Source organism: Mixophyes fleayi, chromosome 11, assembly GCF_038048845.1.
Source record: "Mixophyes fleayi isolate aMixFle1 chromosome 11, aMixFle1.hap1, whole genome shotgun sequence".
Taxonomy (NCBI): Eukaryota; Metazoa; Chordata; class Amphibia; order Anura; family Limnodynastidae; genus Mixophyes; species Mixophyes fleayi.
In genome coordinates, this window is record NC_134412.1 from 73,699,636 (window position 1) to 73,713,974 (window position 14,339).

General features: G+C 41.0%; 1 protein-coding gene across 1 annotated transcript; it reads right to left on the reverse strand.

Moving 5' to 3' along the window:
- Positions 1–8,214: 8,214 nt before the first annotated feature.
- LOC142107375 (transcription factor HES-5-like) lies at positions 8,215–10,530 on the reverse strand. The gene is made up of 3 exons (XM_075190780.1): positions 10,305–10,530; positions 9,929–10,109; positions 8,215–9,438 (listed from the first exon to the last, which is right to left on the reverse strand). Exons 1-3 carry the CDS (start codon positions 10,362–10,364, stop codon positions 9,200–9,202), a joined length of 480 nt encoding a protein of 159 aa, XP_075046881.1. The 5' UTR covers positions 10,365–10,530; the 3' UTR covers positions 8,215–9,199.
- Between the last annotated feature and the right edge of the window lie 3,809 nt (positions 10,531–14,339).

Below are 14,339 nucleotides of genomic sequence, written 5' to 3' on the forward strand. Positions count from 1 at the left end.
TTTTATGTCGCAGAATTAAGTGGCAGTTTCTCAAGGGAACACATTGTGTGTGATTCCGCTCATTGTCTGGCCGGACAGTCTGACTAATATATCAGTGCTACCTGCCTTGGATGGTTCGGTGCCCAGTGGGGACTTGAACCGTTTCTGCTTCCTTGGATCTTGCCTCTGCTCCAGTTCTCCAGGTCACCCTGCGGGAGTGAGGCGGTATGTAACTAATAGCACGGTCCGGCTACACTTACCCCACGGGCTCGCTCTTCGAAGTGACCTGTGTGGAACACTAGGGGGTAAATGTATCAAAGTGCGAGTTTGCAACTCCAGCGATTTTCTCAGGAGAGTTGAAACTCGCCGATGTATGAAGCTGAGTTTTCATACAAAATCGCCAGAGTTCTGTCAAAATCGCTACTTGCAAAATCGCCAGAGATCAAACTCACCACTGTTTGCCACTGCAGCTATACAAGTCTCCAATGTATGAAGCTGCGAGTTAGCAAACTCAGGAGAGTTTGCTTCTAAACACGCCAGATACAACACGCTGCTTGATAGCAGCGTGTTGTATAAACACATCACTGTTACACTGACCTGGCAGTGTTAAAAAGTTAAAGAATAGATAAAAGTTTTTTGAAAAAAAAAATGTGGGTTCCCCCTGCTATTTATGCTTAACCCTAGTGCTGCCTGACTCAACAGCGATTTTCACTTTACCAGCACTAGGCAAACCAGCCAGGGTTGGCGGCACTATAGCAGGGGGACGCACGGCAGGGGTCCCCCTGCCATAATGACTAACCAACCCTAGGCTGTTCAGCGCTGGGCTGGATTCCCTAGGGAGTGGGGTCCGCCGAAAAAAACGAGCGCCCCCCCCCCCCCCCCTAGAAAGAACCAGCCCAGTGCTGATAGCACTAGGGCTCTTCCTACTACCCCTGGTGAGAAAGTGTTAAAAAAACAAACTGACACCAATTTTTTTGTGAAACTACAAGTTCCAGCCAGCCAGGTTGCCCTAAAAACTGTGGCTACAAGCACCAGCATACCCACGCCAGCCAGGGCATGTTGGCACTTGGAGAATCACAAGTGCCAACATGCCCTGACATGCCTGGCTTGCTGGGACCTGTAATTCCACAAAAAAAAAGTTTACAAAACAACAACTCCCTCATAATAACCACAAACATTTATTAAAAATAAAAACCCCACAATAAATACACAAACCACCCTCTTTTTAACCACATCTATTTAATAAAAATACAAAAAACCCAAATACTCACCAATGATGTTTTCTTTCTTCATCCAAACTTCCAGGCTTGCCCCAGTCCCTTAATATTTATACCTCCAATCTTGCCGGCTTGCCCCAGTCCCAGCCATTTTGTACTTCCAAAAACGATTGAAGAAAAGCAGGAACACTTCGCCCAGAAGGGGCCCATATTTGTAAGATCCCGACTCTGTGTACTTGATTGCAGAAAAATAAAAAAAAACTTTCACCACCACAAACACCTCCTACCTAGTAGGAGGTCCGAATCGCAATGCCCTTACGTTGGTTGCGTAAGTTAAAACTACAGTATAATGTGATTTTCCCACGCTAGTGGGGAAATCACATAATACTGTACCTAGAGCTTGCGCAAGTAACGTAGCTCATTGCGCATGCGCTACGCTACTTGCGTAAGCTGTATTTACTGTATTACAGCTTACGCGATTTTTACTCAATAATGGTGGCGATCGGGTCGGGGGTTCCCGACTGTCACTGCCATTGCCTCCCATTCATTCTCGTTAAAGAGGTGCAGCAGCAAATCTGATGCTGTTAGCTGCCCTGCTGTCAGTGCGGGCGCAGTGCGCGGCTTAGTGAAGAGGTCTTGTAAGACTATGATAGTCTCGCGAGACCTTCTCACTAAGCAGCCTTTCTACCTCAATCATTACTAACCTCCAGGAGTCTGTACTGCGTCAAGCCGTGGTGTTAAAAGAGCTGCAGGACAGAGTGGATAATCTTGACAATAGAGGTTAGGTGCAATAATCTTTGTATATGGGGAATCCCGGAGAACATACCCCCCAAGGTATCATCAGGGCCGGTGCTAGGGTCCTTGGCGCCCTAGGCACATTTTCAAAATCGGCGCCCCCGCCCCATTTTCAAAATCGGCGCCTCCCCCATCTTTTCTTACCTTAACTTGCCTCCTCTCTGCTCCCGTCTGCTCACCTCCACTCACTGACACTGTCGGGCCGTGATGATGATGTCACGGCCCTACAGTCAGTGAGTGGAGGGGAGGAGACAGAGCAGAGAGGCGGCAGTGGTGATGATCAATAGTCCCTCCCCCCTCCCTGTGGATGTATCTGAAGCTGTGCGGCGGCCGTGAAAGGTATGGTCAGCGGTCGCTGCACAGTTTTAAAGAAATTTTTAATCTGTGGCGCCTGGAGGGCACCCTCCAGAGCCCGGCGCCCTAGGCAAGTGCCTAACCGTGCCTAATGGGAGTGCCGGGCCTGGGTATCATTGATGCCTGTCCTCCCATGGATGGGATTGACTTTGACGGTAACAGGATTTAGGGTTTCCAGGATCTCTGCTGACATACTCTGCAACAACGAAGAAATCTGAAGCTGCTCACAGAAGAAAAAAAACGTTGGAGCTTCCAGCTTACAGGCATCATGCAATGGCAAACAAGCCAAAGGATACTTCATCAGTTCTGCTCCACTTTGGATCATCCAAAACCCACTTTTCCAGATTGGCAATAATGGTGTACAGGTCTGATACCTCCACCTCTTCCGCAACGGGAGAGGTGGCGGAAAGTGTGGAATTCAAACAAAAGATCCAAGGCTCTGTCGTGTGGGAATCCAAAGAACAATATCACACATCGGCTCTGCACTAGGGGTCCAATATACTTACTCATTACAGGCGGGGGTTCCCCTCGGCGCCAAGCGCCGTGCCCCTCCGGTGGTGGTGGCCATCTTGGTTTTGGGTGCTGGCTTTTAACACCTCCTCTCTGCTCCCATTCATCCAGCCCTTCGATTAACTCACTATTTAAGACACCTGAGCTGACACTCAAGTTGCCTGTTCTTTATTTGTCTATCCTGACTGCGTCAAGACGTGGCTCCCTCTGCTCCAGATATTTGTTCCAGTGCTTCTACACTGAAGTTCAGTACAACTCATATCTGGATATCTGCTCATAGAGTTAAAATATATATATATATATATATACATATATATATATATATATATATATATATATATATATATATATAGTGACAAATACTTCCTCAAGCAAGTATTTAGGACATCCGATAGGACGGGATGATTTGTCTCAATAAAGTGGTTTGCCCATTGCAAGGCTTTTCCACTAAAATGAGATAACAAAAACATTTCCTGTCTCTTTGAGTCATTAACTAGGCTAGTTACGGAGGAGGTATGTGAAGCACAAAACCTCAGAAGGGCACTGAGTCGAGAAAGGTGCCCCTCAAAGGTAGGTGATGGCTCGGACTGGACACTTCAGCAAGAAATGGCCCAGACTGGGCACATTTGGAGGATGGCCCAGACTGGACATACTTGGAGGACAGCCTGGACTGGGCACACTTGGAGGAGGGCCCGACTGGACTCACTTGGACCAGACAGCACAGGGAGAAGCCTCGGACGGGAAAGCACTGGGAGAAGCCTCGGACCAGACAGCACTGGGAGAAGCCTTGAACCGGACAGCACCAAGTGGTAACTCAGGCAGAACCGTAACAAGTGGCGACTCTGGTTGCACCACCTTAAGTGGCAACTCGGACTGAACCATATCAAGTGGCAGCTCGGACTGAACCGTATCAAGTGGCAACTCGTGCTGAACCGTATCAAGTGGCAACTCGGAACTGGAGACCCAGTCTGGCAACTCGGAACTGGAGACCCAGTCTGGCAACTCGGAACTGGAGACCGAGTCTGGCAACTCGGAACTGGAGACCGAGTCTGGCAACTCGGAACTGGAGGCAGAGGCTCAGGACAAGCAACTGGAGCTGGTGCCTCAGGACAGGCAGTTGGAACTGGCACCTTGGGACAAGCGGCAGAAATTGGAATTGGTGGATTGGGCCTCAACCCAGGGAGCAGAACAGGCCATACTAGAAGTGAAGCGCAAACAAATCCAGAATGAGGAGGGGAAAAAACAGTAGACGCTTCTGTAGGCTGTCGTGGTCTGTGGATAGGACAATCTTGTAAGAAGTGTACATTACTGGCACAGTAAAGACATAATTTGTTAGTCCTTCTGCGCCGCCGCTCCTCTTCAGTCAGATGGGGGCGTGGACCACCTGATAACCTGGAGTTTGTTGCACAGTAGTTCTTAATAAAATACAAGTTTGTGGTACCACTATTAAAAGGTGTTGTGTGCACTGATTCAGCACCAGCAGCAGAGAAAGTAGGTTGAGATAAATCAACAGCATTAGAATTGGAAGAGACAAAATCTGACAATCTCCTGAGTGGGTCCGTAACTAATACTAAACAGTGTGTATCGCACCGGGTAAGCCCAATGTCAAAATGATATATCGTATTATAAGATTTCCTTAATATATAATTTTTGATATCTGATATACACGATATCAAAAGGAAAAGAATATGTGCAATGGGGCTCTCTGATGGCTAAGTAGGATAAAACATCTACATTTTATTGGTATGTGTTAAAAGCAAAACACTGATAAATAATTTAATACTAAATATTTATTAAGGAACAATGTTATTAGCAAAATAATTAAAACCAGGAATGGAATGTTAAACCAATAATTCTGAGAATAAGGTGTATATTGAGCAGGTTTTAATCGCAAAATACTGTGATACTGCACAGGGATTACTTAGTAAGGCTGAATACTGGTAGCAAAGGAATACAGTGGATGCAGATAGAATGGCTGAGTGGATAGAAATCTTGTGTAGTGATGTCAGCAGCAGCATGTGAAAGTCCCAGAGCACAGGAGAACACAACCATAAGGAAAGACAACAAAACAACAATGACCAGCACAGGTAATAGTGATGGGCAGGTATAAATAGGGAACCACCAGGTGCAGGAGATAATTAGTGTGAGAAGGAGAAAAGGCACAATAGCAGCACCTCTTGTGAATAGAGGTACTGCCAGATAAACATTAATATAACAAGTCCAAAGGTCCTAGAGTTAGGGGCTGCCACTACAAAGCAGCAGGAAATGCAGAAAGCTGCAGGCAGATCTTGACAACACCAACCACTCCATTAGGCATCCCAGACCAATTGCCACCCCTCTGTGAAGTTTTCATCTAAATCCATCCAGTGGGAGGGCCAGAACAAGCTCCCATGGTCAAAGTTCTGCCCAGCGAACACCAACAGGAGGTCTGACCAGGACCTCAGCCCCCTAGTATGTCTTCTGGGATCCAATTTTACCACTCTGTGAAGTGTTCATCCAAATCCATCCAGTGGAAGGCTCAGATCAGGCTCTCCAAGTCAAAGTTCTGCCCAACATCCAGCAATGTAAGGTCCGATCGGGACCCTAACCCCCCTAAAACCTGGCCAGGTTATATCCCAATCAGTGCAGGGGTGTCCGAATGCATTACTGGACAGACAAACAAACAATTGTTTACAAACAAAAAATTATGTTTTCAATATATGTGGCCTTGTTGCATTGTATATATATACACACATGCACACATATATATATATATATATATATATATATATATACACACACGCACGCACACAAATGAATATATATATATATATATATATATATATATATATATACATATATATATACACACATATATACACAAATATACACCAATAATATACCATTTTCACATATGCACAAAAACTTTACTAGCACCTGTACACCTTACCTCGTGGTGTACAGTTCAGGGAAACATTTTTGTACTACAGAGGAAGTCATAATAAGACTGAAACATTCCACTCTACAAAAGAGGTGTTATTATTCTGATTTATGTAAAATGTCAAATTGGCCACACAAAGTCATTAATAGTACTTTCTGGTCTCTAGCGTAAAATATGTTGTTATAGAACTTTCCACCCCTCTATAGTACTATAGTATATAATGTCACAGGATATGACTGCATGTTATATCATAGAGCAGAAAGTAAAATCAATGACAGTTGTAAGTGCCAATAGTGAGGACTGGTGATAGTGAGGACTGGCACAGCATAGCCTTTGTTTGGGAAAGTACACATATGCTTGCCACTAGATAGCACATAACATGTGTATGCAAGTTATATACAGACTATAAAAAAATGCATTGAATCAAGTGCCTTAACCATACTGAGATGCTGGTAAAATTATTGAATAGAATGTATGTTACCCCAGACAAACTTCATAAAATCTGGCCTTCCATATCTCCACTATGTTGGCGTAATTGTTCTGAGCGTGGTGATATTTTCCATATATTTTGGTCATGCCCTGTAGTAAGGCCTATATGGAATAAAGCCTTTCAATTGATAAGCTCAGTCCTTCGTCACTCGGTCCTCCCCACACCAGAGATAGCCTTATTGCAATACTATCCCCCTACTCTTCCCAGTTGGGATAGATACGTGACAGGCCAGATATTGATAGCAACCAAAGCAGCTATAGCTCAGGCTTGGAAGCAGCCTCCCCCCCTACCCTGGCAAAGGTGATCTCCAAATTCAATTTCGAAATGGAAACCCTGGGTGTCCCATATTCCACGTCAACATCGTCTCCGCTGATTAAGTGGAGAGCCTGGCACAATTATGTGACTGATAGGGAGGAAAATCCATCATGTTCTCTACCCTCGCCCTCTAATGACGCTGGTGAATGATCTTTTGTTTGTTGGTGTGTAAAGTATTAGTCAAGCCTAATGTATACAACGAATAGTCAGATACATTTGATTTTAATTCTGTATGTTTTCAAGTGCATTGTGTTTGTGTTCCATCCCCTTTATGTACCCTTCCCCCCTTTTTTTCTTCTGTACCCCTTTTGAAAAACTTTAAAAACCAATAAAAATGTTATTCGTTAAAAAAAAAAAAATGCATTGAATGTACAGTACACATTAAGAACATCCTGCTTTATGTATTTAATGTAAACAAAAATATTTATTGTTTTTACCAATCATATTATTAATAATGATTATTCTGTTTGGAGTTGTTAATTTATTTTAGAATATACATTTTTTGTATGTGTTCTGATAATGATGATGATCATCATCATTTATTTATATAGTGCCAGCAAATTCCGTAGCACTTGTCACCTTATATTGCACATATGCTCGTTCGTATACTGTACTCTATTCTGTCTGCTAACATATGGTAAGCTAATAGCGTACTTACACCCTGGGGTAAATGTACCAATCTGCGCATTCTGCAACTTGACAATATTCAGCGACTTTGCAGGGCAGATTTAAAACGGCAATGTCTTTACAGACAAAACTATTGTCGACTTGCAGAATGGGCAGATTGATACATATACCCCCCAGGTTCATATCAAAAAGTATCTTGAGACCCACTTTGATATGCATATGGTGGGAACTATGTTTAAGTTCCGTGCAGGTTTTTAAAATGCAAATCAGGCCCTTAGAATTAGGAGCAAGGCCAAAACACTGGCAAAGCCATGTTGCTCTGCAGGAGGGGGGGGGGGTGGATTTAATATGTGCGGACACATTTAGGATTGGGAGGCGGCGTGTCGTAGAGCAACTCTAAATTACAGTGTATAATTAAGCTGCCTAATATTGCTGTGCTACATGCAACAGCAGTCAGTATTTTCCCTGTATGCAAAAACTAAAAATGTTTTTGCACCCCTTGCATAGTAAACCCTTGAATGAGGCCCAGAGTCTCCACTCTACACATCTGCCTACACATCTTAGACTTGAAGGTGTTGATATACTCTGAGCTGTTCTTAACATTCTCACCCCCTTGATCTCCTACACACCTGTGTGTAACCAACTTTGTAAAGTGAATGCAACAGATGCTCTGACCACCAAAGTCTCTGATGTGTCATCGGAGGGGTGTAAGACTCATTTTTGTAAAAGCATTTATGTAATACTTTGTTACCTTTAAAAGTCAATAATCTGGAAGTGTTTTAATTTCCTACTTTTCTTTCCATTAATAATGTATATATACGGATATATACTGATTTCCCCATTCATTTGTTTATGTGACATTTACTGCAATTTGACTGATAATATTTAATAAAGAGATTACAATAAAAAAAAAGTAATAACCATTATTGCATAGCATTCTTTATAAGTCAGCGCAGCACTAAAATAACAAAAATACATGTTTTTATATAAAATGTTTAATTCTCATCAATTAAAGATACATGGAGCGCATATATAATATGCATACAAAAATAGTAATTTCAAAGTCCACTTTAGAAGCAAAACACTTTGCAATTACAATTGACCATAATGACTTTCAAAATGAAATACATTGTTATCTCTTCAGTGCTCTTTACTATAAAGCATACACGCTAACACTATTTTATCAAAATAGCAAATAGTAGAAATATTCCACATACTTTGTACATAATCCATGTTATGATACAATTATATGATATATATTTACAATGCGATCCCATTGAAATGAATGGAAACTTTCAATGGCGTTGACATGGGTCAAACAGAAATGAAACAAATGTTAAAATACACTTGCGAAAACCGCAGGCTAAACGCACATTATAAAAATATTTACCATCCCATTTGGTACAATGATTTTCACATCCATTTACAAGCGATTAACTTGCGTTAGAAACATATGTTAAAGGCAGAATTTTAACGGCAGTGTGTACAGAGCCTAAGAGAGGCTTATGGGTTTTATCTCTAAAGCACAACGCCTGAGTATTTGCTAATACAAACATTTATGTATAAAAATAGATATAACTATTCCTTTGCCAACAACAGTTGTTTGTATTAAACCAAGGCTGGCTGGACATCCTGGGAAATGTCATGGAGTTACAGCTGACATGATAAGTGTCACTCATCATAGCACTAAAAGCGTAATCTGCAAATCTAGCATTCAATACAGAAACTTCATATTGAATTTAAACTCTACCACAATTTTGTGGCTGAATTTTTCACATGTAGTGTACTACAAATTTTGCAATATACAATACATTTGAACAGAGTGTTAAGATTTTGACTGCAGGACAAATCTGCAATCACACTCCATTCTTTTTTTACAAGTCATATCAACCTCCTAGTAAAAGAGGTAGAGGAAAATGTTTCCTACAGAAAAAGAGGACAATTATTGAAAAAAATATATAAGTCCTCTGGGTCAGTTAGTATTAGTATAGTCTACCAAGGCCTCCAGAGAGAGGTGTTGTTAGTGACATCCGTTGGCTTGGTCTGGCAATGTCTGACAGGAGACAATGGAGAAACATGAATGGCTGTGATTGGCTTGAAGTGGTTCATCAGCCTGATTTCAGCTGTCCTTTGCTTTTGGTGCAGAGACAGGAAGCTGAGAACTTCATTGGAACACTTGGAATAACCATCTTTGAATTCCATATGCAGATCATTATTGTGATGTGCTCTATCTGAAAGAAGAAAAGCAAATATTAGACATTTGTACTGAAACCAGAAACGATTCTATAGCCCCATTTTTAGTAAATCTTTGAAAAATGTCACCATTTTAAGAAAAATCGCTCCATGTCCAATTAGCATTAAAAAAGACAAAATATCTTCCAAGTACAAGATTTACTAAACATATGTGTTGATCTAGAGCAGTTGTTGATGAACTACAATGCGCAGGATGCCCTGAATACTATTTGTGTCCAAAGCAGGCATATGCAAACTGCGGCTCTTCAGTTGTTGTGAAATTAAAAGCTCCAGCATGCTGGGACTTGTAGTTCCACAACTGCTGGGGAGCCATAGGTTCCCTACCTCTGTCCTAGAGAAATCAATTAATTTTGTGGGTCCATAACAGGGTTCTAACATTTTAAAACAGTAGTCGATATAGCTTTGTATAACCCTATTTTAAATAAAGTTTTGTTGCTTGCGCTTGTGTGATTAGAAATTAATACTCACTGTTGGTTTGGGGCAGAGTTTGTTGCTTCAGATAGCTGACGGCCATTTCTAGGATATCTGCTTTCTCCAGCTTGACATTGGGCTGCTGCTTGTGAAACTCTTTTTCCAGCAGAACCTTCAGTTCCTCAATACTGTTGTTAATTCTGTCTCTGCGCATCTTTTCCACGGTGGGCTTTCTTAGCTGGGGAACGATGATAGAATACATTAATACACAGGTCACTTTATATTTATAGCATATTTATATTATATTTATATGCATCATATTATTATATTATATATACAGGTATTATATATTCAAGTTACAATCAGTTGTTGATTTTCCAAAATTTAAATAGCAAAATTTGTAGTATTGATTAAAAAAAAGAAATTTTCTTACCTTATTTTTTTCCTTTGGGGTCATCTTACGTTGATCCAGGAAAACAGTGCTAGGTGCCATATTTCAGAGCTGAACAGAGGCTCTTGTCTTTTGTAAATCCTTGTGAAAAGTGAGATTGAGGAGAGTGGCTCTGTCTCCTATTTATACTCCACAGACTGGCTAAAGATATGTGAGTCTGAGGTTTGTTATAGTTTCCCACACTCGGTAGCCAATCAGAGGGGGGCAGGGGACAATAGAAGAGGCATCCATTATGTCATGCTGCATTGACAGTGAATGGCTTGGGTACAATAAGCTGCTCTCAGAGGAGCAGGTGGGGAGTGTGTGAGAGGGGATATAGTGTGCTGGGAATGACGTGACCTGTGCTGGGAAAAAAGCTTCCTTGACGAGTGGTGGGCTACTGACTAATGCCCCGGATCAATAGCATTCTGGCAACACACACTTAACAATTCACAGCAATTCATGAATTACACAGCATTCTGTTTTTGGCGGGAAGTAGCTAATCACCACAGACAGTTAGGAGTGGGGTTAGGCTCTAATCTCTGGTGACACACGTGCAGGCACACTGAATGAGGTTTACCATGTGTGGAGTCCTGATAGATAGATATATAGATAGATATATAGATAGATAGATAGATACATAGATAGATATACATATAGAGATATAGATAGATATACATATAGAGATATAGATAGATAGATATACATATAGATAGATAGATATACATATAGATAGATAGATAGATAGACATATAGATACAGATAGATAGATAGATAGATAGACATATAGATAGATATACATATAGAGATATAGATAGATAGATAGATAGATAGATAGATAGACATATAGATAGATAGACATATAGATAGATATACATATAGATAGACATATAGATAGATATACATATAGATAGATAGATATACATATAGATAGATATACAGATAGATAGATATACAGATAGATAGATAGACATATAGATAGATAGATAGATAGATAGATAGATAGATAGATAGATAGATATACATATAGATAGATATATAGATAGATAGATAGATAGATAGATAGATAGATAGATAGATATACATATAGATAGATATACATATAGAGATATAGATAGATAGATAGATATACATATAGAGATATAGATAGATAGATAGATAGATGTATATGTTATACAGTATATGCAAATGTTTGTGGAACATGTTAATACCATACTTTCCAACCTTTTTAAAGTTCTTTCCGGGAGATCCCAAGCAGGGGGGCTTGGTTTGAGGGCGGGAGGGGCGGGGCGCGGTGAATCGCGTCATTGTGGCCCCACAAAAACGTAATTTTCTCGCGGGGACCGGGCCAAAATTAAACGATTCACCGCAAATCGCATAATTTTTACAGCAAGAGGCCGTTTGCGGGATATTTGCCTGCTCTCCCGGGAGTCCTGGAGATCTACCCGAATTTCGGGAGTCTCACGGACATTCCGGGAGAGTTGGCAAGTATGGTTAAACTTAATACTAATATTGTTAAGTATGAGGCTGGGATTGTGTGGTGTCATATGGCTGCTTTGAACGATATCACTGTGCCTGATAGAAAAGCGATTTTATTTATAGCGCTCAATTGCTCCCATGGTGACAGGTTGAAATGAAAGTGGAAAGCTCCTCTCCTGTCCCAGAAGAGCTTTTATATTAAGATTAGGAAACATTGCATGCAGTGTCTTCAGAGCTTCGGTGAGACAGGAGGAGCGTTCCCGCTTCCATTCAACCTGTCGCCATGGGACAAATTCAGAGTTTAATGTGCCCATGTGACACCACCTTAATAGAGTATTCCAAAGAGCCTCTTGAAGCCCACAATAAATAATAGCGAAAGGGAACAGTGTGCACTAAGCTAAATAAGTGATGTAAATAAAAAATATAATTACTTTTTTCAAAAATGTTTTTACTACATGAATACTTCACAGCTATCATATACTAAGCTAACCTACAAAGACATAAGATACTAAGGGGTATATTTACTAAACTGCGGGTTTGAAAAAGTGGAGATGTTGCCTATAGCAACCAATCAGATTCTAGCTGTCATTTTGTAGAATGTACTAAATAAATGAAAGCTAGAATCTGATTGGTTGCTATAGGCAAAATCCCCACTTTTTCAAACCCGCAGTTTAGTAAATCTAGCCCCTGGTCTCTCACTGTCGCGTTAACTAACAGGATGAAAGGCTCATTCTATGGGCCACAGTCAGTCTAAAGTACCAATAAAATGTATTGCCATTTTACATATTATTCTTCTGAGTAGCCATATGGGACAGAGATGTCTAATTATGAAGGCGTAGAAGGATTATGCCTATGTATAACATAGGAGCTCATTTATGAAGCACACTTGATGCCACAGGGTCAGATAGCAAGCCACTGGGGTCACAGCCCCAATAGCATTTAGTCAAGTCACATGGTCGCATACAGTGTAAGACAAGTAAAGTATTGTGTAGTATATTATAAGGATGACTGCAGGTAATGAAGGAGGCACTGTGGTGCTGTAATGCAGTGTAAAATGTCAGACTGTTATATGTACGTTATATTGGTTTGTGTATATGGGGCCTGAGTCATTAAGGGAAGTAAGGCAAAAAAAAAAAGGAGTAAATGTTCTCTAGGACAAACCATGTTACAATCCAAGGGGTGCAAATTAGTTTATTATTTTGCACATAAGGAAAATACTGGCTGTTTTTTCATCTAGCACACAAATACTTTATAGTTTTATTTGTACACTGATATTTAAAGTTGATCTAGGAGATGCCCCACCCCAACTATAAATCTGTCCCCACATTTTAAATTTACCTCCCCCTCCAATGCAACATGGTTTTGCCCAGGTGCAAAGTTACTCCTTTTTTATGCTTTGCTCTCCTTAATGACGCATGCCCATTATGTCAATGTATATTTTTAAGTATTTTTTTATCTGAAAAAAATGTCTATGACACTATGTATAGCACCTTCCCTTTGTATGTCTGCTAAAATAGCTGTTATGTTTAGTCAGACTAGCTAATAATAATACACATGAATGTGATGCATGGAAATATACTAACTTACATCAGTTCTGTGAAGCCCTTTTATGTCTGTGGATTGGTGAAGATACATACACTCAGGCACATGTCTCTGGAGATCCTAATACAACCCTAGTCTAGTTCAGACCTCTTCTTCCCAGGCACAGTGAGCATGTCACCGGACTGGTGTCCCTGCGGGTATGTCAACAAAACCATCTGCAGTCAAACATCCAAATAAATTGAAACAAAAAAAAAGAAAAAAGAAAAATAGTAACTGCTGACTTTAATAGTTCTAGATAAATCAATAAATCCCCGTAGGCTGGCTGAAGTTACAATACTAGCCAATCAGATACATGGAGATTAGTTTAAAATGTGTTCAACAATGTTACATGTATCGATGGAGCAAGATTCTTTCTCAGTAATAACATGAATGTATCTACTGCATTCCACAGAGTAAAGAACAAGCACCGAATCACACAGCTATGATAACAAGGTTGTACGAGGAAGACCTACATGAGAAATAAGGAGAAGAGAACCCTGCCTTACGTACTAGAGATATCCAAAGTAGTACATCCATAGGCAAACTGAGGATGGGGGGGGGTTCTAGAGCATGGAAACCCCCCTCCAAGCCTGGGGCACTGTATAATTGAGGTGACTGGACACTGCTCCCGCTTCACACAGCTCTGCTTGAAAAGGGAGAGCTGCGTGCACCTAACAGTAGTGCACTCAGCATTGCCCATGTATATTATGGGGATAGGAAGAGTTGGAGAACAGCCAAGCACTGTCTAAAATTATAGCTACGCCCCCATGCATGCTGGTCACGCCCACTGGCATCTGTTTTCTAGGGCCCCCGCTGGAGACCCCAACAGCAATTCAGTGTTGAAGCAGTCAGTTCCAGATTAAATGGCCACAAACCCAATCAATTATGAGGTGATATCCTTATTTCTGTTTGTGAGATCCCTCTTTGTGTTTGGAGCCAGTATGTAATTGCACAAAATGAACAGAAGAAGATTGGATG